The sequence below is a fragment of the Pinus tabuliformis genome, chromosome 5_2 (genome assembly GCF_031772625.1).
Source record: "Pinus tabuliformis cultivar Carrire ecotype Pingquan chromosome 5_2, CPIR1, whole genome shotgun sequence".
NCBI classification, from domain to species: Eukaryota; Viridiplantae; Streptophyta; class Pinopsida; order Pinales; family Pinaceae; genus Pinus; species Pinus tabuliformis.
Window position 1 is genome coordinate 159,677,618 of NC_142306.1, and position 26,226 is coordinate 159,703,843.

Here is a 26,226-nt window from a genome sequence, read left to right on the forward strand (position 1 = left end):
AGAAAACACTAAATACATATCAACAACAATAATGATAAAATTTATGGTCACAACCTCCTAGATGCCAAATTGATTCATGAGAACCCCTTGTTTGTGGGGCAAGTGAGCCCCTCCACACAGAAATTTGACTGTTTAAGTCTATAGAGATGTACATACACTGCCCTCCTACAGATTTGAACCTGTGAGCTCCCAGAAGGAAACATGCATTCTTATCTGTTAGGACCACTCAGGTTGTACCTAGTATACAGTATACGCACTCTCTTGTAAAGATTAGCCAACTCCAATCCTATCAAGCAAACTCTGGTAACAAGAAAGAAAGGAAGAGAAGCAGCTTTGTTAGCAAGAGATAATAAGTCCAAGTGTTCCCCTCGGTCTTCATATATTATAAAGTTATAAACTATTCCAAGGTGCCACAAGAGAGGCATGTATCACTGTTATTATTCCTGTTTTATTCTCACACACGGGCCTTAAAGGAAGGGGAAGTCTGAACAAGCCAGCATAATGACCCCACAACCAATCAACCATTATGCTAGTAGAGAAGGCATTATCTAGAATCTCTGTGTAAATATATTTTTATATCTGATCTTTTCTAAAAATTTGCCATACCCATATCCATATCCTAATACTTGAGTGCTTTTCCCATTAAACTAGCATCCTACTAGCACTCTCAAAAATAACCTGTTAAAGGAAGCAATCAATCTTTGCAGATAGTACTTACCCAATGAACTCACATCCCACTTCGCATTCTCAAGAATAACTTGCGAGAAGGAAGCAATCATAGAAAAAATAGATCCATGACGAACTTACATGGCCATTACCTGAGACAATTTACATCATCTTTGAGAGTCATCTATCTATAGAATCACCTTGAACATAAATACATTCATATAACGTGCTGCAAACCCCTTGTCAATGCATCTGACAAAAAAGAAAATTATTATTCTCTTTTGTCCTCCTCAAGGTCCACTCCAAGACTGAAAACATCACTATTAACAGGCATCCTTTCTTTTCTGTCGACCTTGCATGCAACATCCAGTGTGGACTTCACACTCCCAGAAGTCAGAGCAATCGCCTCATCCTCGTCGAAGTCTTCCCCACTTTCTTCAGTGTATGCATATCTGGGAAGACGCTCACAGGGAAATCAAAACTGACTATTCAGTAAATTCAACCAGAAAACTAATATGAATGTCAAACAATTATTATTTGTCTTCACCACGCATGCAGTATTTAAGCAAACTTGCAACTACTAATATAAATGCCATCAATTCCCTCAAACGAATAATTGAATCCTATGAGAATGGACTCACCGTGTTGCATTATGGGATGGAGTCCACAATACGCAAATTACACACAGCAGGACAAATGCGAGTAATGTCCAAAAAGCTGTAATAATCCAAGCATTTTGCCAACGTTCACTGAAGGGATCTGATGCCTGGAAATATAACTGCAACCAAAAGTCGAAAGAACCATTCTTCAACTAAATTGCAGCCGCGAGCAAGAAGATTTGTTCATAAATCTAATGCAAAAGATACTTGCAGAAAAAACAAAATTTGATCTAAAAAAAACACAACTCCAACACATAAGTTACCTCAAAGCCAATCCAAGCAACAGATAGAACAACCGCCAGTGCCAATGAATTTGTAAACTTTCGATAGAGCTCAAGCTTTGCAAAGCTTCTTCGTGCCTGAAATAATATAGGGCAGTGTAAGATAACTGGGCAGAGCTTCCAGGTTTTTCCTTATACCATAAACAAAAATCAACTTGCATTGAACTGAAACAAATACACCAATTACACAATGATTCTCAAAAGCGTTCTTAATCTAATATTTGATAAATACACTCTAGGGGATTAAAGGTATAAAATCCTGCCTAAAACAGTCTCTATCATAAACGGGTTTCCAATCCAAAGTACTTTTATTCAGCTTGAAAATGATACATTACATTACATCAACCAAAATCAATACCCGCCCTTGATGATTAAAGGGTCTTAAAGAATCCAGTTAACATGCTGATTTCATGGCACAGACAACCACATCTGAAAGATGCCTACAGTTACTACAAGCAGCCTGACAAATGAGAAACAAATGGTGATGTTAAACAGCCTTCATTACGTAAATTCTTGATAATTCTACAATGAAGATGGAGATATCGACCATTGACTAAAGCAGTCTGTCTCCTACAAGGGATTTAAATCCAAGTATTTACCATATTTTATAAGTGAAGGTGCTTTATACATTACCTTGACCCAGAATTAACATTCACCCCCATGGGATTAAAGTGTATGAAAATATCAATATTCAGTTGCATTGGCATGGATTATAAATTTATTTTTGTTAGATTTTCTGATCAACATGTGCAAGTGGTGCCTTCCTATATGAGATATTACCCATGAAGCACGACCCGCAGTCTGTCTCCTACAAGGGATTTAAATCCAAGTATTTACCATATTTTATAAGTGAAGGTGCTTTATACATTACCTTGACCGAGAATTAACATTCAACCCCATGGGATTAAAGTGTATGAAAATATCAAGATTCAGTTGCATTGGCGTGGATTATAAATTTATTTTTGCTAGATTTTCTGATCAACATGTGCAAATATGAGATATTACCCATGAAGCACGACCCTTATAAGACCCACGGGTCTTGACAGGTCTTATAGTGAGACGGGTCACTCACATAGAACCTGAGGTTCTTACCCGTACCCATGAAGACCCACATTAAACTCGCATTGAACCCGCATAAGACCTGTGAAGACCCTCAAAATTCGACTTTTTTTATTTTTCTTTATTTTTATTTTTATTTTTTCATATTTTTAATTTTTTCTCTATTTTGCCAAGTCTTATACGAATCTTATACGGGTCGTTCCCGAGTCTTATAGAGGTCTCCAAGTCAATAGCCAAACGAGTCTTATACAAGTTTGAGTCGTGCAACACTGGGTATTATAATGGAGCAGATACATCTCACAACTCACAGAAACAATCCTTCAGCTAGGATACCATGACTGGGGAGTATCTTTTCCACCAAATGTGCCCAGGACTTGCACATCACCCAAACTGCATAAAATGGTTCTGCTTGACAACATGCTCAAACTGAATTTGATAATGAAACTAGCAACACAATTTGCACTTGGTGCCATTTTGGTATATGCACCCTTGCATGGTATATAGATGAGCAAACTTTGCATATTTTGTCTATCATGGTTTGAAATCTTAGAAATATTATTTTCCCATCAAAAATTAATTATTTTGTGTATTTTTTTGATTCCAGTTCATTGAATCTGGTTCTATCAAGTTTGATCTGGTTAGCCTTCGAACCCCGGTTTGATAGGTGGCCCGGTTCAAAACCTGGTTCCAGTTTTTGAAACTATGATTTCAATTCTATTGGATTGAGTGGTGTTCACTTGTGCCAGATAAGCTTTGCAAAGAATCCCAAATATGCTTCGCACTTTTATTACCTTTTGTGTGATGGAAAAGATCCAGTTCCGTGTAGAGACACATCAACCCAAGGGCTTCATCAAACATGCTAGATAGTAGTTATAACTAGTTGCAACCAGAAGTGCTTTTTCAAAATACATCATGGACCTTTTCTATGACGAAGGGTTGTCACCTGGTCTGATCAACCCATAAATGATAGTTATCTTATCTTTCGCGTTACTCCAAGAGAATTCACACCATGGTCAGGGGTGCTTCATGATATTTCAGGTACATGGTGTATGTTCAGTGCCCACTGCCCAAATGGTAGGAGATGGACTGGCACATGGGAGATGATACGTGATGGACTTGCACCTATGTTGCACTAGTTTCTGAGATGAGGGAATGGCAGTGAAGAGGGGACACATACCCGGGATGGCTAGCGGGCACCCTAAAAAATTTCAAGGGGCAGCACATACATACATACATACATACATATATATATATATATATATATATATATAGAGAGAGAGAGAGAGAGAGCGCTCACCATTACAGTTGCCAGTTCTGAAACAGCTCAGACAATTTAAACAAGGGTCGAGTGCCATTCCATTATTGGACACTAGACATGAGCAAAATGCAGTTTAACTTTAGGCAACTTTAAGTGTAACTATTCTCAATTTACAATAAGGTCCATGAAGGGTCTATGAGACAAAGAATTGTCTCTATAGCAGCTTTTCTTCTTCATATTTCTTTTTAATGATGATTAATTTAAAACTTTAAAGGCATTACCTTTTCAATAGGTTCTGCAAAATTTTATAAATGTGCTTAAAACCACTACAAAACACTCCGGTTCGAGATTAAATTCATATTTCAGATTGAGAAGGTGGTTGAATAAGTATTTATTCAAACATTTCATACCCAATCCAAATCACTACCATCTGGTTGTTTTTACAAAGCTGGAGGTTGGGATGGTGGGAATGACTCCTCAAAACCCATGTAAATATGTTAAAGTTGAGATGACCCCAAAAATGAGAGGAAAAACAGCAATAACCACAAGGATCAGCCCTTTGAAATGTTGCATTCCGTTGTTTTTTTGAAATGGAGACTTTGCTTGCTGTAATATTGTTGCTGAAAAGACAATAGTTAAGTCACTAGAAAGCCAAACCAAAACCCATCACGCAAAGCCCATGTTTTCAATTACAAATTTGTAAAGCAGATTTAGATTCACTGTAATACAAAAAAGTGGATAAGGAAAATGATCATATTCTCCAATCATCAATGTCCATTGTCAAAATTGAACACACATGGCCAAAATATCCCTGAAATTTGTGTAGAACATCCCTGAAATCTGTTTGTAACATCATTGAAATCTACCCAAAACATCTTTGGGACGGCCAGCAAATCCTTTTGTCCCCGATGAAGTACCCAGAAGTTTGGGGACGTCTCCTAAGGCTCCCCAAGTACCCAAAATGTTGGAATGGCAAGGATAGGGGCTTTTTTCATGGAATAGGTTCCTGTGCAACACAGATTTGCACATTAGAGATAGCTTCTTCAGTGGTTGCTTGAACTTACTTGGGTTCTTGCATAGCATTCTTCCCTAGGGCATTGGAGTGCCCTTGAGAACTTGAGGGACGTCCTTCATGATGGCCACATGGAGAGTTTCACTTGTTTAGAGAACGTCCCACTTAGGGAGAGGAGTGCTATGCATCTTGGAGCAGAACATCCGGCCCTAGACAGCTTGGAGTAGTTTGGATTACTTTATGGAGGCTTGGAGTTGGCACAGGGACACCTAGGTTGATGTGCTCATGCAAGGAGAGTGGCCCCATTGGGGTAGATGGCTTAGGAGAAGCATTGGAGTCTACGAGGACTCATAATAGACAGGTGTGGACACCTCATGTAGCTACATCATCTTGGATCAATTATTGTGTACGACATCACCTTGGAACATGACATGTGTGCCCTTGGAATGGAGCAATTTACTTGTGTAGGCCTACAAGTGTTTATTGTAGGTTGCTTGCAAGGACCAATGCCCACATTGTATCATTGGCCTTTCTTACCTTCCATATATATATAGAAAAGAGAGAGTATTTCGCATACATATAAAAACCCTACTTTGTCTTAAGGTCACCTTGTACCCCTTATCCTCCAATCCTAAAACTAAAACGAGATTCTTCTTGAGCCCAAGTATGTAAAGAACATCTCTAAGATATAGAGGGTTTCCAGACTACCCTCGACTACCCTTGACTCCGTACTTCCCATCGTCTCCCATCTCAATATTGAACTGCATGTCCTTCTCTAAGAGTTTGTTGAAATACTTCTTATTTCTTGTCATATGACAAGATGCACCGCTATCCACATACCATAAACTAGTAGCCAATGAACTTGCCATACAGGCAATGAGTGAAAACTCCTTCTCAAAATGAAAAGAGATCTCATCTATCTCTGCAAAGGAGGCTACTTGGTCCTTCTTAGACCCTTTCTTCCTGTTAGGGCATTTAGTAGCATAATGCCCAAATTGTTGGCACGAAAAACACTTGATCTTGCTGAGATCCTTTTTCTTCTTCTGTTCCTTAGAACTCGGCTCACCACCACCATTGCTCATTTCACCCTTGGACTTGGCCCCTTTGTTGGCTAGAGTGAAATTTTCTTCATCTTCCTCGCTTTCAACACGAGATCCAGCTTGAGTTTGTCTACGATTCTCCTCCTAGACGCAATCACCCCACAAACGTTCCCAATCTGCCAAGTTTTCTCAGGCACATATCCCATTCGTGAAGGCTAGCCACAATTTGGTGAAACCAAACAAAGCAAAATTCACCAAATCTTTATCTGGAACTATCTCAACCACACTCACCAACTCTTCCTTTACCTTGGAAAACTTGGTGAGGTAAGAAACCACAAAATCTGACTTGGACATTTTAATGCTCCTAAGCTTGTCGTTCAGTACCATCTTTCGTGCCTCACTCAAACCCTCATAGAGACCAATGAAGGCAGTGCACATATCTTTGGCTTTCTTCTGCCCAGTCAAGTGAGATATAATGTGGCCTTTGACTCCTTCCAGGATAATCCTTCTTGCTTTGGCATCCATTTTATTATGTTGAACCAACTACTAAGGATTTGTTTGTGCGGTTGGGATGTTATCAACAAAATCCCAAACCCCTTGTGCCTACAGCACCATTGCTATCCTTTCGCGCCACGAACAAAAGTTGGACACACTGTCCAATCTATATTTGAATATGAGACCCAGATATGCCATTTTACCCAATCAAACTGTTGAATACAAATTGCACTAGTAGAATCAATGCGCATTGCTCGGAACCCTAACGGCCAAATCAATTTGATAACTTGCTCCCTCTGAATCGTAGAATCTGCTCCTGAAGATAAAATATGTGCTTGGTCTTCAATCAAAAATTGAGCTCTAATACCATGTTAAATTTCCTTAAAACCCATTGAACTGATGATTCACAATTTTCTAAGTGTAAAAACCCAGAAACACAAATAACTGATATTCTGGAAACTTAAATCACAAATACATTTATTTGTCTAACTTAACATGCACAACAAAAAATAAATCAGAAGACAAACACATCAACCATAGAACACAAGATATACCAAGGAAACCCCAACTCCGAGGAAAACTTGCAATGTTGTGTGTTTTATTATTTTCTTCAACAAAGGATTTTTCTTCTGAGAATTACAACAAGGGAGAAACTTCCCTTTTATCACCAAAACAATTGATCAATACTCCAAGATGAATCAACCGCCCCTACACGTGCTCTAGAACTGCAAAATCCCTATGCAAATCAGCTAAATTGTACACACATTCGAGCGCAAATCCTATCCCCTATGCGAAAATGCAAATGGTATAACTATGTTGAGGCTGTAGGAGCTCGACTCTCACTCGATTTCTTTTTTAATCTTGTATCACTACAATTTGTTGAAACCCTTGGCTCTTCCTTCGTTGATCTCTCACACTTGCTTGTGCTCAACTGACTTGCCACCAACTCACTCCATCTCCTCTTATAATTTCAATCTCAACCCTAATCTCCCTCTCAATGGTTGAGATTAAATCATAAGTTAACATGGGAATTTTTAATTTTTCCTAAGTCTTAACTTTAGGAAATAGTTAAATAAATTAATATTTTGCTAAAGTGGCAGTCTTTTGGGTTATTCTGCTAGTCTTAGCACTTAGATAAGCAGAACCCTTACTTATCTACTCCAATCAACACTTGGCATTTGCATGTTTGAAAGGCTTCAAATTCTATCAGATGGATGTTAAATAAACCTTTCTAAATGGAGGAGGTATACATCGAACAACCAGAAGAATTTAACTTGAACAAAAATAAAGACTGTATGCAAATTGAAGAAAGCTCTTATGGGTTAAAACAGCGTCCAAGAGTTTGGCATGCCAGGCCGCACCACTATCTTCAACAAGAAGGCTTCAAAATAGGGAAATCTAACAACAATCTCTAAATCAAGATGGAAAATGACAACTTACTAATTGCACTTGTATGTGTGGATGATCTCATTTTTTGAAGCAATAACGATGATGTGTCATGGATTTGCTTATGAAATATCAATGATTAGAGAATTATCCTTCTTCCTTGGACTATAGGTTTCTCAAACCAATGAAGGAATATTCATTGGCCAAACCAAATACCTTAAGGAGACACACAAGTAATTCAGAGGGGAAGAATGTGCACAGTCAATACCCCTATGATTACCGAAAGCAAGTTAAGCAAGGATGATGAATCTCTAGAAGACTTTACAGATCTATGATTGGGAGTTTACTATACATGATAGCTTCGAGACCAGACATTATGCAGGCAATTGGAATGGTTGCAAGATTTCAATTAAAGGAATCACATATGCAAGTGGTAAAAAGGATATTTCAATACTTAAAGGGCACACTCGATTTTGGGCTTTGGTATCCCAAGAGTACAAATTTCACATTAACAACATACACAAATGTTGATTGGGTAAGTAGCATTGATGACAGAAAAAGCACCAGTGGGAGTGCATTTTTCTTGGGAGATTGCCTTGTATCTTGGTCAAGCAGAAAGCAATCATCAATTTCTCTTTCTATAGCTGAAGTCAAATACATAGCAACAACAAACTATTGTACCCAAGTTCTCTAGATGAAACAAACTTTACAAGACATCAAAGTGGAATATGATCATCCCATTGTTATTTTCTGCGACAACATTAGTGCAGTCAATATCTCAAAAAATCTTGTAATGCACTAAAAAACAAAGCACATTCCAATCAAGTATCATTTCCTTAGAGAACAAGTCGTTGAGCAGAATGTCAAGATGGAATATATTGGCACCAAAGAACAAATTGTTGACATCTTTACCAAACCTCTGCCTAGAGAAACTTTTGAATATCTCAAGAAGAAGTTGGGAGTGATTTCTCCTTTATCTCAGTAAAGGAAGACAAACTTAGGGGAAGCACCCTTTGTTATTGATGTCAAAGGGGGAGAGAATGCAAATGGGAGAAGCAACTAACAAGAAGTATGAAGAGAATGCAGACAGGAGGAGCAGTCATCCGAAGAAGCAGATAAGTATTGCCATCAATAACAAAGGGGGGGGGATTGTTCAAAATTGTTGTTATTGATGTTAAAGGTTGTCCAAATGAAAGAAGGAATTACATAGTCAAATAGCATATCCTGAGACCTTTCCAATGGTAATGGCTCTCTCTCTAATTCCATAAGAATGAGGAAATATGAAATATTTTGTCAAGATGACTCAACCAAAGTACAAGCAGGCCCCATTTGGATACCCTATTTTTGAACGCATTTTTACTCAAATAACCTTGCTCAAATGGGACCATAGGATACATGGTTGGAAAGCTTATTCTGAGACCTTTCCAATAAGTTGCACCAGTCAGCCCAGCCAATGGACAAGTCAGCACTACCCAGCGTCCAAACACACTATAAATAAGCATGAGGAGCATTTCTAACCACTTGACTAAAGCATTTGGTTCTATGTTTAGAAGAGCTAAGGAGCAGGTCTGAAGTTCATACCTCATGAACCAAAAAGTGAAGTGAAGCCAAGTTGAAGCAACATTCTGTGGAAGGGTTTTGGCACATATTTTGAAGGGTTTTGACATTGTTCTTGGTAAGGGTTTATGGTTTGTTTGAGGTCTGTTTTTTAGGGTCGACTATAGGTGTCTTTTGAGGCCAAGTAGGCCGAGATGTGTTGGTGAGAAGGCCGAGCTTCAGGCCTGTCTTGAGGGCTAAATTCTATCACTGTAGATGCTGAGTTTCAGTCTTCTCTAAAGTCCGAGTTGCAGTTCTGATTTGAGGGCCGAGTTTTGTCCCTGTGAAAACTGAGTTTCAGGGCTTAGTACTGTTGTTAAAAGGCTGAGTTTCAAGGGATGAATTCTGCTATTTGAAGGCCAAGTTTTAAGGCTGAGTTCTATTATTTGAAGGTCTAGTTCAGGCCTGTTTTAAAGGCCAAGTCTTAGTGTCTTGAAGGCCAAGTTCAAGCCTAATTTGAAGTCCAAGTTATGGTGTACTGAAGGCTGAGTTGAGGTTGAACCCTGCAATTACTATAAGTTGTTTCTTATTGAGGATTGGTGTCCTCATCTTCTTGATAGGTTGGAGCCTGCAATTTTTGTAAGTTGGTGCTTACAAAGTATTGGTGTCCTTACAAGAGATTGTAATATATTAAAGATTGTTTTCAAATATTTCTTCTTCAAATTTTGATTTGCACTTTAGTCTCTATGTTCATACATTGTGGATGACTGATTATGTGATGAGAATTCAGTTTCAAGATTAACTAAATGAAAATTTGTCAAAAGTAATGGAACATTGATTCACCCCCTCTTAGTATTTCCATCATTATTAACAAGTACCCCTCCATCTCCACATCAAGATATCCCAATCTGTCCTTAAACCAAAGAGTAAGAAAGAAAACTTTTCCTTGACAATTGAAACATATACATTTGTGAATTTATTCTCAAAAATAGGCTCCACCCATAGGTTAAAAGAGCTAAAGTGATATAGTTTAGATAATGTTGTCATAATCTAATGCAATAGAAAATACTGAGTGAAGATTTCCAGCACAGTGAAAACAGAAATTGATGAGATATTTATAGTTCTGGAGAAAAAGTTTAATATACAATGTGAAACCAAATTTGCTTCAAAATTACAAGTGTCAAAGAGTGCAAAAACTTCTATGAATCTAAACTAGGATCTGTTGGATATAAAAACATTAATGGAGTTCTAGTTTGTCAAATAGCTATGTTGCATCAAGTTATGAGATCAAGGGGGCGAGGGGACAAGTTTCAAGCACAATTGGAAGGCAACCCCAAATTCCCCAAAAATGAGTGGACATGGACAACATGAGAACCAAATTTAAATACAGAGATTCTAGGACACAAGAAACCTGAGTGGGACTAATGATTAAGAACATGTATTTCCTCCTTGGAAGTCAGAAGTTCAAATCAGGAGGGGGGTAGAGTATGTACACCACCATAGGCTAAGCACTCAAATCGTTGCATAGAGGGGATCCCTTGTCCCACAAACAAGGACGTATCATGCGTCAATTTGGTGTATGGTAATACTATGACCTTAAATGAGATATTATTATTATTATTATTATTATAATACAACCCAATAATAACAATTAGCATTTTTTACTGAAAGATGTTGTGTACATCCATAATAACCCCCTCCACTCCTGGAAAAAAGTTAGAGCGGACAAGAAACTACCAAACTTGGGAGTCAAAATTATTGTTGCAATTATCACCACTCACAAAAACATAATCCATAACATTGGACATGCATTACATTAAAAATATTTGTCATGCTCAAGCATATTCCATAGTGAACAAGCAACTTTAATCATCAATTTGGAAACCTACACGAGCTCTGCAACTCTTCCATTTGTATTGAATTTGTGCCCTCATGGCTTCAGCTGCATGGGGGACCACTAGCCCTTCCCACTCTTCCACCAGATATTGACACCTTCAACGATTTAGTATCTTCCCTTCCTTGTCTGGCCAAAGCTTTACCTTCACGATTCATGAAGAAGTTGGGCAAAATCCCTAGAGTTCCTGTGCATGCGGCCCAATCCAAATTAATGGCACTGAGAAGAGCGGATCAAGGTATAATATAATTGATCTGTTCACCAACATTTTGCAATCCCCGAGAATGCTAAACTCTTGGATTGACAAAAAATGATGGCCTCTTAGCTATCCTTCTGTGGAAGGGGGGGTTTCCACACTTTCTTATTTGAAGAAAAATCAAATCATAACCTTATCCAAGTTCAATCAATTCAGCAATGTTCAATCAATTCATGTCAATGGAGAACATGTAGGCTCCTATCTCAAGATCAAAGAGGCAAATCTCCAACACTTTGGCTACCTTTACTCTGAACCTAACCAATCTTTCAATGAGGATGTTGCAGCCATGCTTGAGCATACCCCGCACTCCATCTTCCTAGAAGATAATGAAAACCTAATTCAGCCTGTTTTTGAGGAAGAAATCTATGCAACAATCTTTTATTTTGACCCAAATAAGGCCATAGGCCTAGATGGGTTCAAAGCGCACTTTTATAGGAAAAGCTGCAACATCATCAAATTTGACCCACTCACGATGATCAATGTTGTTCACCAATAAACGCAAATGGGAGGAGGTAGAAACTCAACTTTTCTAGCTCTGGTGCCAAAAGAGGTGAATCCTTCTTCATCTTCCAGATTCAATCCAATCTCTTTATGTAATGTCTATTAGCCAACCGCTTAACATCACTTCTTCCTAAGATCATATCTAAAAAGAAGGCGGCTTGTGGAAAAAAGCAAATCATGGGCAATATAATCCTAGTGCAAGAAGCAATTCATTCTAGTAGAAACATAGGATCAACAAAGCTAGTGCCTTTGATAGAATCTACCATAAGTTCTTTTTTTATGTTGTTAGAAGTATTGTTAAAATTGGCAACTAGGGCCAAACTCCATGTGGGTCATCTTATTAATGGCAGCTGATATTTTTCTTGGAACTCTCTCATCGAGAGGTGTAGGATTGATCTAAAGATCATCCGATTCCGATAAGTATTCATGGAGATATGAATATATTTGTGTTATGGGAAATTCGTCAAGGTCGGCCAGCAACCAAAAATACCCCACTTGTGCTCAACGTTTTTAGTATAAATAAAGGTGCCTTGGATCATTTGTGAACACACTTCTCTCTTGATTTCTCTCCACTCGCTTTGGGTTTTAGTGGAAGAGAAATCTAGGTGAGGAAGCCCTAGATTTGGAGGAAAGGAGGCTGCCCTAGCCGCAGCAAGAAAGACAGGTCAGCGAGGGTTTGAAGGACGTTGGAGGTCAGCTCCAAGTGACCGAGTGCTGGAAGGAGGGTTTATCCACACTACTAGGAGAAGCCTTCTATAGGCTGTCTAAGGAAAACCTATATGCTGTCTAGAGAAGGTCTCCACAAGCCCTAGCCGCAGTCCAACAAGTGCCACAAGCTATGCCCTAGACGCAGTCAAGGAGGAGGCCAAATACAAGCCCTAACCGCTAACAGAAAGGGTCAAGGAACAGCGTGGAAGAGGGCTGCTACAGGAGGCCGAGTTTGGTGAGTCTTAAGGCTGAAACTAGGGCTGAAAGGATAGGCTGCTAGGCTGAGTAGAAGAGGAGTAAAACACTGGCTGTTTGGGCACATTTGGAGGAGGCCGTATGCTACAGCAAGGCTGTGTGGTAGGCCGCAGGCCATACCACCACAGCAAAGAAATAGCGTGGGCTGTTTTGCTGTCATATGCCCTAAGGCAGCAACCTAGTAAGGGAGGAGTTCACCTTCAGCAAGCCACAGTCTTCCAAGGTTTGTTTGGGGCAGCTTGGAGAAGATTAAGGCCACAGGTATGTGCCCTAACCAGTCTGACACTAACAGTCAACAGCAAGCAAGGTTGGACAAGCATGGATGCTGCTGCCTATGTATGAGGGATGTTAGATCTGTCTTGATGAAGGCTGTCCCATCTTCCATCCTACATAGAAAACAGAGATCCTTAACTATGAACCAATACAGTCCATGATAAGATGTGACAGCTAGGTGACCCATGAAGTTTGAATGCATACTAAGACATAGTGATAGTGCAGCAAGATGCATGGGCAGCGTGATAGCAGCAATGGTACTTGGTGTAGCAAGTACATGGTGCTGCAAACACAATGGGACAGCATGGCAAGCATGATGCAGTAAGCACATTGGGACAGCAGTATGTTAAGCAAGGTGCAGCAAGCACATTGGGACAGCAATGGTACATGATGCAATACAGTGATGGGTACAGTCATGATTGGTAAAGCATGATGAGATGCAGTAGAGTAATGATGGGTGCAGCACGGTGAGGTGCTGCACATGGACGAAATGCAGCACGGTGAGGTGATGCACATGGACGATGATAGGTGAAGGAGTGACCTTGAAGAATCAGTTGAAGCAGCATGTCTTCAACTGATCTCATGTAGAGATGATCTATTCTCTTATCTAGAAAGTCAAAGTGTTGACTTTTGTTGTAAATGTACTATCTCTCTCTCTCTCTCTCTGCTGAACTATTGAAGAACATAGAAGAAGAATTGATCAAGGGATTCCCCACATTGGGGTTTGTCCCTAGCTAGTGCCACATCTTGTGTCCTCTTGTCTTGGCTTGTCTTCTATGATTTATGTTTATGTTCTATCCGCAGTTTACTTTAATGCTGATGTGATTGCTAAACTGGAAAAGGTATTGAGCTAACTGTGAAAATTGAAATAAATTGCTCTAAGCATAGAACATACCTAAAATTAACAAATATTGTATTTGAAGAAGGAATAATCAACTGGATATGTGCATGTATTAGGAATCCTTGGATCTCGCCTTTGATCAATGGAAAATCTGCAGGGTTCTTTAAAGCTTCAATAGGTATCTGTCAAAGATGCACAATTTCTCCCCTCCTATATATTATAATCGCTAAATAACTTAGTCACAAATTGGAATATGAGAAATCAATGGGGCAGCTTCTAGGCATTAGATTTGTTCGTGGAGTCAAAAGCATCAATCATGGCCAACTTGTTGATGATTTTCTGATGCTAGGAGGAGCTTTGGAAATTATTGCATCTTGGTTTCAATAAGTCCTTCAAAGTTTCTTAATGCCTCTGGTAGGCAAGTCAACACAAAGAAGAGTCACCTCTATGCTTGGAATATCAACAGTGAATCACAAGCTACATTATTCAGAGTATTGTGCTTTCCAATTCAAAACGATAGTCTGCATTCCGCTATTTGGGCATTCTGATTTGTCTCAAACCCTTCCTGCATCCCTCTTTGCTTCCCCTCCTTTTCAAACTCAAGAATAAATTCTCACAATGGGAAGACCAATGGTTAAACCAAGCAGGGTGGTTAATCTTATTGAAATCTATTATTTTAGCTCTCCCCATATTTCAATTCTCATCTCTTCTGGTGCCCATTAGGGTCAGGAATGCCATTGCTTAAGAACTTTGAAAATTCCTTTGGTAAGGAGGGAAAACAAACATAAAAAGATACCACTTCGTAAATAGGGAGTGGTTGGCACTCCTAAGAGTCATGGAATCCTGGGGATCAAAGATTCTTCCTTGATGAACATTGCCCATTTGACCCAAACTTTTTTGGCATCTTATCACAAAGCAGAGTGACTGGTGGATGCAGGTTCTACATCAAAAATACCTTGGAGGAGATAGAAGGCCTTGTTTGGAGCTTTCCTCTCAACCAGAAGGGGATTTTCAAATATGGAGACTTCTAGTTGCGGTTCTTCCTCTAATCAATTCCCAGATTAGATAAATCCCTGGCTGTGGGTTGCAAATTAAAATTTGGGAATAAAGTATTCTAGGCAGCCCCCACTCCCCTCCCCTTTGAGGCTCATTCATGCCCTTATTCCCCTTCGGGATTGGATGGCTAATAATGGGAAGAAAACTCTCTTCAATATCTCAAGCTAGGCACCCAATGGAGATTGAATTGGGATGGAATTTTGGGAGCATTCCCTCCCATCTACAACCATTATCACACCTTCAATCTTCAAAATTAGCAAGATGTGCTATGACTCATGAGACACAAAAATGATGAAGATTCTAGAGGATGGGGAGACTCAGACTCCGGAGTATTCAATGCACAAGGGATATGAATCTCTCCTCTATCCCAATGGCCTTCCTTCTAAATCTGGAACCTAAAAACAAATTTGGTTCACAGAAGGCTTCCAAAAATCAACATTTTCTGTTGGATTCTTGCACATAAAAAACTCCTCACTGCTGAAAACCTCACAAGAAGGGGCATCCAAGGGCCTTCAATCTGCACTCTTTGCCATGAAAATAGTGGATCCATCTCCCATTTATTTTTGTCATGTAATTTTACCAAGCAGGTATGGACAACCACTCTAAAAGATCTAGCTCCTAGAATCCAATAGCCAACACACATCCTTAAAAAAAATTACTCGTGGCCCAAAGCTTACATGGGATCTTTCATAAGAAAACCCTTTTTTAAAAGGGTTTGCAAAGCCCTCCCCAAATTCATATGTTGGAAAGTTTGGCTGGCTTGAAATAGAGCTACCTTTCAAGAGGATCATTCCCAGACCATGATTGTAGTAGAAAAAAGCAATTTCCTTGATCTCTAAATACCTCAACACCTAGAACCTTAAATTTTTTCAACGACGAGGTCTAGACCGATAAGAAGAAAAATGGTTCTCCAAGTTTAACTTAAAAATCTCTAACCCATCCCTCTCTTCTCCCTACAATATTTGGCAACTAAGAATACCTCATGAAGAGTTTGATCACTAGTTGAGATCTCAACAATGGTATGTTCTCTGTTTTGATGGGGCTTCCAAGCATAATCCAAGGGTAGCAGGTGCAGAGGGGAGGTGCTAGTGCACCCTGAAGGACAAGAAGAAATAGCCTTTTCCTGGAGCCTAGGCAAAGCCTCAAATAACCAAGCAGAGGCCTATGCAATAATCAAGAAATCAAATAAGCGTCTGCATTAAACATCAACAAGTTAAACATTGTGAAAGACTCAACCCTGATAATCAGGCATCTCCAATTTAACTCTCTCTCCTCAAACTCCAGATTAATTTGAACTTTCAAACAGATTCACCTTGCTCCAAGTTTAGTGTTGGAATTCCACACCCTTCAGGTGCTTAGACAACACAACAAAAGGGCTGACAAACTAGCAAATCATGCCATGAGAAACAAGGAAGGCAATCTAAGAAAAAAGAGAGGGAATTCCATTCCCCAATCCCCTAAGTATGGCTCATATGGCTGCTGTCACGCTAACTCATATGGCAGCATTGTGGCTCACATGGATAGAACACATGCATCTCAATTGTTTAAAATCTAATTCACATCATTTCCATTCACTCCTCCTCGCCCTTTGTATCTGGCATCATACTCTTCGCAACAAGAAAATTCGAGTGTGCAATTAGTTATGACATCTATTCAACAGGTTAATCCAATGTTGTCAGATCCACCTCATTCAGTCATCTCCTTGCTCGTGCACTTCTCTGTGGATTGGGAAGAGGTAGAAAGTCATTCTCTGGACTTGCCATTGCCAGCACCTAATCGTGGCTCTTCAATCAGCACCTGGCTGCTCTGTGGTCTCCCTGCTCTCGCCCTCTGAGAATTGGGGGGATGTGGGGTTTTCTCCAGTCTGGCTTGTGCTCCGTGGTCCAACCTTTCAAACAGCTCCAGCGTGGTCGCACACACAGCCAAATCAAAAGATACCTCTGCATCTTTAGAGTAATATGGACCACCTCCAACTGCAGCATTCCCAACTGGCAGCTCAATGGTCCACCACAATGGACATATTGATAAGTTAGCATCATCAACTTCAAAGGATGGAGGATGATATTAGTGCACTCAGAAGCCAAATTGAGTAAATGAAGCTCTCAGGCCAACCTGGTTCCTAGTCTTCCTCTTCTTCAACAAATTGTGTTAGCTCTCTTCCTCCTACTCCTCCTCTTGATCTAAATATAGAACCTCAGACTGTTTCTCCCCAAGATCAAGTCAGCAATCCCACTTACTAGTAGTTATATGCAAGTCAAAACCTATCTTATCTTGGGCATTTTTTAAATTATATTTACAACTGGGAACAGTGCTTATGTTGTAATTTTGCTGATATATTGTACAAAAAGTGGGCCTCTAGCCCTGTCAGATGAACTCAGCCAGAAGGTAAATTTTGATGTCCCTGGATGCAAGATGAACATTAATACAAAATTCTTGGTTATGGTTAAAAAAATTGTCATGCTCTAAATGTTAAACCAATGAGAAAATATTTTTCTTTGAAAACTAGTGGAATATGGGCATCAGTTTGGATCAGTGTTGCAAACATTTCGGTTTTATTGTGAAATCGCGATTTTTTGGCCTAGACAATGTTTGCCAAATTTTACCAACATTTTGGTGGTATCTTAATTTTGCCGATGTTTGCAACATTGGTTTGGATAGAGAGCATGCAGATTTCCCCAACAACCATTGAGGGGCGTCTCCGATATCTCCCTGTTTTTGGCAAGTAATGTCTAGGGAGACGTGGGGAAACTCCCCACATGTAATTACAGACTTCCCCCTGCAGCAATCAACACCCAAGGGATGATGAAATACAGGGAACTTGTCCCCCTAAGGTGGGGTCAACTTCCCAGGCAACATTGTCTGATAGGTAGGGCATAACCATAAGGCACAAGACAGGGCTAGATCAATCTCCAAAGATGAATTGAAATGAGGGCTATGATGGTTGTTTATGGCATGCAACAGTTAGAGCTTTAGACAAGCTTTGGCTAGAATTTTCTTCCTCAAGACCAAGCATATAGTCTCTGAAGATTTTAAAAGAGCTAAAATGATGTATTTATAACTGAGAGACACTTATCTTAGAACTTCTAAAGGATTACTTGGACAACTTTCTTCTAGAAATTTCTTTATCATCTCACAAGATGGCTTTCCCCACCAATTCCCTTCAGGTGAGTGTTTCAAAACGTGAAATCTAAGATGCACATCCCAGAATTACAAAGAGAAGGTCACACATGCTAAAAATGATGTACTTATAACTGAGAAACACTTATCTTTGAACTTCTCAATGATTACTTGGACAAATTTCTTCTAGAAATTTCTTTATGGTCTCACAAGATAGCTTTTCCAACCAATTCCCTTCAGGTGAGTGTAATCACTGTAATGAAATGTGAAATCTAGCACGCACAACCCAGAATTACCAGGAAAAGTCACACATGTCTTAAGTCACATTAGAAAGAAGTATAATATTGTGTTAACAAATCACACAAACAATTAAGAGGGCTGCCCTTCCCAAATGTTCCCAACATTCTCAGCAAGCATAAGGTTAGGAAACCCATCAAAAATGAGAAAAAACCCATCAGCCCAATGCATCTTTAGATATTTGAGTTATTAGTTTCTTACATGCATCTCCATTCTCCAATGCATATTAACAGATTTCATTAAGCTACAAGATTTATTTATACGTTAGTGTTAACACAACCATATTCCCTTCATTACAAGGCAATTTATTAGGCTTTTACGTACTTCTCCATTCTTGAATGCACATTATCAGACTTCATCAAACTACAAGCTTTTTCAATACCTTAGGGGTAACAAACCGCATGCCCTTCATTACATCGTAATTTTATTATGCATTTTGCTAAAAAAAACTGCAACCAACTAGTGGAACTCTTTAAACTAAAGGAAAAACCACTCACTAATTCACCGAATAGCCTTGCATGGAAAGAACTGAATAAAAACGAAAAAGGAAAAGGTGACAATATGAAAAGACCAAAAAGAGCCTTCTTTCATAATTTTAGAATAATTTTAAAAATGGCCATGGTATTTCTTTGCTTAGATGTTATTGAACACCTAGAGGAGACAAAAAGAATTGGATTAAATACCTGCAACTTTTCCAATGTTTTTGACAAAGAAGTGAAGATCCATAGAATAAAGAAAGAATCCAAAAACGCAACTGGTAAGACAAGAAAAAGCCTCGCCTTCCCTGAAAGATCATTAACATTCCCAACATTTTCCACAAGCTCCAGTGCCTCTGAAGCAAAAAAGTAGATTGCTCCCAGAAGGATCACTTTAGATGTAAGTCCACCAAGTGTTGGTCTTACCACACCATAACCCATGGAAACCACAAGAAGAAGAAGGCGGGATACAGTCTTCTTAACAGCTCCGAATGTAACTGCCCAAATAGTGATATCCATAGGCCTGTGTCCAGTAGCGTTAAAATTTGCATATTCAAAATACAACATAGCCATTTCACACATGCCAAGAGCAATTACTATGGTAATACAGTTTTGAAGCTGTAATATATCTTTCCAAAAACGGACATACTGGAAAAACCAGATGAGTCCAAGCATAAGATAAGCCAATGACATGAAGCCATAAAATTTCAAGAACGGTGCCATCCTCCCAGGCAAATAACCCATTGGACTCTTCCAGATGGTTTCACCATTGATCGATGTACCTTTAAGCTGGGGGTCACAAAACATGAAGTAAAGGTTGTACATGCCCGTTTTTGTGATTGGGATCATTTCTGGTGTCATTCTTGTCACATCATTATTTCCCTGGAAAAAGATTTGTACGCGCTTTGGCCAATCTTGATCATCAGAATGGTGGATAATGATTTGCCCTTGTTTACAACCATCTGCATCAGCAAGATCACGTGTGCAGCAGAGAGCAGTAGAACTAACAGACGTGGAACCCCCAATCTTATCCCTGTCCTTAATTTCAAACACTATTGCTTCAATAAGTCCTGTATTATGCTCCATTTCTTCATGTCGTGATGCAGACTCTTTTGTCCTTTTGAAACTGATAGACTCAAATCTGCCAGGCAAATTCCACCAAGTAAGAAAACTAGTCTGATGAAAATTCACAGTAAAAATTATCAGTTCACAATCCAGTCGAGCAGATAACAAGGCAAGTAAGCAACAAATAGATGATCTTCTTGAACCCCTGAACCGGAAGATGAGTAAGTTTGAGAATGAACATAATGAATACTTGAAAGTAATTTCAACTGGCAAACACTACTACAAAGCTGTCATATCGCAATGTGAGAAGCACTCCACCTGTGCTCAAATATCCTAACATAAGTTCCGTAAATGAATCTAAGGTAAATGCAATTTCTCGCTATTGCAAAGCCTAGGTACCAAAGGGGCTATGACACAGACCATTGCTTCTAATATTAGAAGAGGATTTTTATGGACCCAGACATTTCATCTATGCTTGGCATAATCAGACAAACGATTTAGGTAGAAATATGGAAAGTTATTGGCAAATAAACCTTTGGAATATTTTAGCTGCCCAGCCCATGCCAAAATAAACGAATACTTTGTATCCATACCATGACAATAGAATCTATTCTGAAAAGCCACAAGACATAACTGAGACTTGAAAGGGTTAATCGCTAATGAGATAAACTTTTAAAGGTTTATTTTCCCATGTCATCCAATTGCATTCATCATTAAAAAAGGATAATGCAGAGTGCGGTAGAATCCATGTTGTGCCCATTATTAGTTTGCTGACTTAACAAACATGAAATACAATATAGATTATTTGAAACCCCATAAGATAATGTTGTTTACAGGAACGACCAATGCAATAAATCTGGATATAATAGCAACAATTCCTCTATCGTGAAATGTGTTGCAGTTTAATGGAAACCTTGCCTCATGCATTCTATCCCTTTCACTTAATCCAGTCATATAGTGCAGAAAGCAAGAAGAAGAAAGAATTTCCAAAGCAATCTTTTAATACTGTGCCTAATTGATATACTTGGCTAAAAACAAATACAAAATGTAAGCATTGATGGCACAATTTGCTAATTTGTTTGACTGCAATTTTGCATGTTAGTTAAAGATGCCACTGACAAAGCACGCTTTCTATTTCAATAACAGAATGGCACAAGTTTATTAGAGATTTGTCCGTTTTGGAAAGACATTTATGAGAAATATTGATCTCATTCCCATGATTCAGACTGTAATTTCTGCATGAATTTTAACCTTGATCTGGGTGCTTGTAAATATAAAACCATGCCAAAAGAGCAAACTGAGGTCTTCTGCGAAGCACTCAGGATCCATTGAATAAGCATGTGTCCACCATGGAGAAGTTAAACACGCCATTGCACTTGTAAATGTTAGTGGCTAGCCCCGTAGTTTTAAAAACCAGCCCAGTTTGAACCAAACCGGTCAAACCAGCCGGTTGGATAGGTCCAGGGGCCAAACTGGCCGGTAACAAACCAGCACAATACTACAAACTGGTTGAAACCAGTCGGGACCAGCCAGTCCTGTCCTGAACCATTCATGCACCAGTCATGCAGTAAAAATCTAACTCCGGAATCTTAAACCTAGTTGAAACCAGTCGAGACCGGCCAGTCCTGTCCTGAACCAGTCATGCAGGAAAAATCTAACTCCGGAATCTTAAACCTAAACTAAAAACCTAAGTCTACCCTAACTATGTTGGCAATCAATGGTAATTTTAAACGCTTAAAGTAAAAGTATTTTTTTCTTAAATTTTTAACATTACCATTAATTGTTTCAGGATGTTTGAGTGGTTCTAACCTTAACAGACTTCATATGGAGAAAGTATAATTTCATATCCCACCAATATTTAGGATTTTCACAATTTTAGGATTGGTAGAATTGCAACATTTTCATTGAATTCTATCATGTATAAGGCTATGGGATTGGCATTTATTCAAGAGCATGAAGCCCTTTATGTACATTGATGTTGGCACTATTAATTGTTGAACTCCTCTGATGTTGATGGTATTGATTGTTGAACTCCTCTGCCATGGTCTTAACAAGAATGTAACCCTTCAACTCAAACCAAAATAATCGGTTTGGTATGTTTAGCATTTTCTACCATATTATAAGATTGAGGAACTCGAAAAGTCTGAAAACTCTAAGCCAGACGACGTTTATGTAGCTCCTGCTAATGATCCCATTTCTAGTAGTGGTGATGAGATTGATGAGTGATCATGTTGATTAGTGATTTGTCGTAGGCCAATGGCCCAGTACCTTGTATCATGGTTCTTGGACTCTAGAGGCCATTTAAGGCCTCACTGATTATGTATTGTGTTGTTGATATGTACTGCACTCAGTGCCATTTTGATATATTCACCCTTACATGGTATATGGATGAGCAAACTTTGCATATTTTGTCTCTAAAGGTTTGGAACCCTAAAATTATTTTTAAAAATAATTATTTCATGTATTTTTTTAAAAACCAATTCACTGAATCCAGTTCAAACCATGGTTTGATAGGTGGCTGGTTCAAAGAATGGTTCCAGTTTTTAAAACTTTGGTTAGCCCATACTTACAAACCAAAGCAGGGTCTTCAGTGAGGCACTTATGTTTCACTGAACAAGTATGCATCCCCCACGAGGAAGTGAGCTTGCAAGGTGTAGACGTGATTATCCCAACTAGGCCCAACTGTATGCTCGTCAGAAAATGCCCACTCACAGCACATTTTTTAACATTTGGATGCCACTTTCTACAGCCAAATAAATTGGGAGATTTTGAATTTATATTTGATCAGTCTATTTCTTACTTTGCAATGCATTTTGTTAGCTATTTGATTAAACATATATCAAAATAAGGGCCACCTCATTCTACTTCATAAATTAAGGCAGGTTCCATACTAGAATCTGGCTGGTTCGCACTGCACTCCGCTATGGTTTTTGTTTATATTAAATTGGCACAAACCACACTGTCTAAACAAATCAAATAAACAAAAAATTGCCAAACATAGGTGGGAAGCATTGCTCCAAATAGCCCCAAAGAAATAAGAGAATAACTCCAAATAACCCAAACTGGTAACAACGTCAAACAATCATATACATCTGGGTGTAAATGACTATAATAACCTCCAACACCTAGCCAACGCATCATTCACTTATGCAAGTGAATCCTTCTATTGGTTAGAGGGTCACACATAAGTCAAATAAAGTTGAACTCAATCCTGCACAGTTTGCTGCTCTCAGTGCTCTGTTAATGTATCGCTAGAGATACTTTAAGTAATTTATTCTGGCTTCCATTAAGTTACTCCAATGCAGTTAATTTGATCAAATTTGTCTGAAATACTTCCCTGTGTGATATGGGCATAAGGGACGCTTATAGAATTGTATCTATAAGTAAATTAGCTTAACTATTTCCAAATAGAGAGACTAAGGGGCATTTCAGGCTGGCTTACTTATTCTAGAATCTAAATTTGAATAGATTAAAGCCATGGAACTTCCGGCAATTACAAACAAATCAACATAAATCTCTTTTAACTCAAATATAATAATCACTGAGAGGAATCAAAATAAACAAAGATTTAATTCTCTCCATGCTTAAAAGATGCAGAGATGAGATGGATCTATGCTACTTTATTTTATTATAGAATTTTATAATTATCGTGGTCGTTCTTTTTTAGTTTTTCATTATTAAAGTTGGTTATTATTTAAAAAGTTTTACAGAAACCGGACTTTAATTTTTTTCAATATAATTTATTATATTACAGATATGAAATATCTACCTGGGACATAGATGCACCTCTCTACTCTCCGTGCAATTATTTTCAAGTACATAACTTCCAGCAATTTAAAATGTCCAGAGATGCTTTTATAGCCCACGTTTTTTACAGAATTCAATTAAAATTAGCTGGATATAGCTTGATAGAAGTTAATGTAAAAAGTAACTAAATTTATTTCCAATCCATAGTGCAGCAGCTTAGCTAAAGAGATTCTATAAGAAGAACTTCTCAATGATAGAAAAGGACAGCCTGTCTAAATAGCACTATATTACAGTGGCAACCTATAAGACATGTGAACCAGGGCTATATTACCAGAAACAGGAAAAGAATGAGAAACGGGACTAGAGGATTTTGTGGGATAAGAAATGTGATTCACCCCTCGCAAAGCATATATTATGCATATGAAATGAATTAGTACTTTGCCATTGCAATGTCAAGAAGAGAATGGTAATGAGAATAGAAAGGGAGTGGAAAGAGAAACTGGTCTCCTGATCAGATGTCTAGTGACATAGAACAAGAGCATTTCCTGCTACTTTGAGAAAAGAAGAATAAATAGAAATGAAGTCAGAGTCTAACTTGCCCGGATGGCGTTTGTTCAGTGGTGAGAGCAATTAAGTATCGAGCCGTCTATGATGGTTCCATTCATGTTGCGGTCTACCCCACCCAGATGATATGAATTTCAAAGGGATGAGGCTGGGTTACAGTTGCTGGTGATTTTGGTGGAACAGTTACACTTCCGACATGGCATCTACGCTGAAGCCAAAGAAAGTCCGCTCTGTGCTGTGCAACTCCACAGGTCGCGTTTCTCAAAACACCTCCAACCCCGAAAAATAGGTATGTCCACTTACCTTAATAAAATTGCTTGGAAGAACGATATGATCAGTAGCAAGCGAATCAAAGAGATTTTGTTTTAATTTGTGGCCATGAATCTGACTAAATTTTATCCAACTTAGCGAAAGGTAGAGCCATATATCAGTAGCAAGAGAATCAAAGAAAGTTTATTTTAATTTGTGGCCATGAATCGCAGTAACTTTTATGTGACTTGGTGAAATACACATATATCCGTTAGGCCATAGCTTGGTGATTGGGATGAGGGACAGGTCCAAATCATGGCAGTTGCAGAACCTTTGTGTCAGAAGCAACGTGTTTGAACTGCAGGAGTTATTTCCCCTCTTTCCACAAAGGGGTTTAACGCATATGAGATTTATGAAATTGTTTTACGTGAAATTGTTAAACATAAATTGTTAATTCAATCTCTTTCCACCATAAGGGCAAGCTGCAGATAAATATTAAAATACCCAAGCCTTTTGACAAATTGCGTTGATGAACTTTGTAAGTTCAACTTAAACCACAATTATTGAAAAAAAGGAAAAAGAAAACTCAGAGGGGTATAAGATAGAGAATGGATGAGAATAGAAATGGCGATTTTTTTGAAAGGGGGGGAATTTTGGGATTGATTTAACCTACTTGATAAATGACTTGGCTGTGGAATTTGTGCCCGTACTGTTTGCAGTGGCATAAATCCCCTCGCTTCCGCCATAAAAGAAGAACGAGTTCCCCTGTGAAGAAAATCTGCCATTCTTATATTCGTGAATTGAAGCATCCACCTCCAAGACTAACCCTGTTAAGACGAACAAACCCACAACAGCTCTCCAAGCCATCTGATCGGCTTTCACCATATTTGTACAAATGTGTTTCAGTGCCCCTTTGCGAAATCCACTGCAGTGATCAGATCACAGCTCTACCGCAAATAATCACTCGCCATAAGGTGGTTAAGGTTGTGAAATGAAGCAAAATTCAATGATAGAATGCCATGCACGAGTCGCAAGAAAATACAGTTGGGCGGTGTCGACGATGGCTATGGATGGGTCGACTAAAGAAGAATCCATGGAATTCTGATAAGGAGAAAATTGTTGACTTTTTCGCCATTTTCACACCAATCCACCCCAGAGGTACTGGGGATATCAATTTTGTAGCCCCTGGTTTGCCGGCAAAGTAGTTGGCCAAACCTCGTTTTTGATTAATTATTTTGATTAGGAGCTCGCGAAGTTCGATGTTTCGAACTAACAACCTTAAATTATATCGATCTATTTAGTAAACGAGGGAAACCCTCAACCTTGGAGGCTTGCCATAAATGTCATTATAAATATATAATACTTTCAAAACTTTGATATAGGAAGGTTTATGTCCAACATCTGGTTTTCACTTGCATTTATGGCAAGGTTGGTGCTTCTTAATTTGTTTAGTAGGATAATGTTAAAAGGAGTTTATTTTCATTATTGATTTGTGTTAGGGGAATTCATGTAAGGGGATGAATAGAAAGAAATTA

The 26,226-nt window shown here is 38.8% G+C and overlaps 1 protein-coding gene across 1 annotated transcript; it reads right to left on the reverse strand.

Moving 5' to 3' along the window:
- Nucleotides 1-758: 758 nt before the first annotated feature.
- On the reverse strand, nt 759-25,925 carry LOC149158014 (uncharacterized). The gene is made up of 5 exons (XM_089436089.1): nt 25,365-25,925; nt 19,274-20,207; nt 1,589-1,684; nt 1,308-1,444; nt 759-1,118 (listed from the first exon to the last, which is right to left on the reverse strand). Exons 1-5 carry the CDS (start codon nt 25,574-25,576, stop codon nt 938-940), a joined length of 1,560 nt encoding a protein of 519 aa, XP_089292215.1. The 5' UTR covers nt 25,577-25,925; the 3' UTR covers nt 759-937.
- Between the last annotated feature and the right edge of the window lie 301 nt (nt 25,926-26,226).

What these genes read in the sequence shown, in the direction of transcription:
- LOC149158014 (XM_089436089.1), bottom strand. Translation starts at nt 25,576, where the DNA reads ATGGTGAAAGCCGATCAGATGGCTTGGAGAGCTGTTGTGGGTTTGTTC. An exon ending in AAACATTGGAAAAGTTGCAG is followed by an intron (nt 1,685 to 19,273) that starts GTATTTAATCCA and finishes ATATTATTTCAG; the next exon opens with GCACGAAGAAGCTTTGCAAA. An exon ending in TTGCTTGGATTGGCTTTGAG is followed by an intron (nt 1,445 to 1,588) that starts GTAACTTATGTG and finishes TTTTGGTTGCAG; the next exon opens with TTATATTTCCAGGCATCAGA.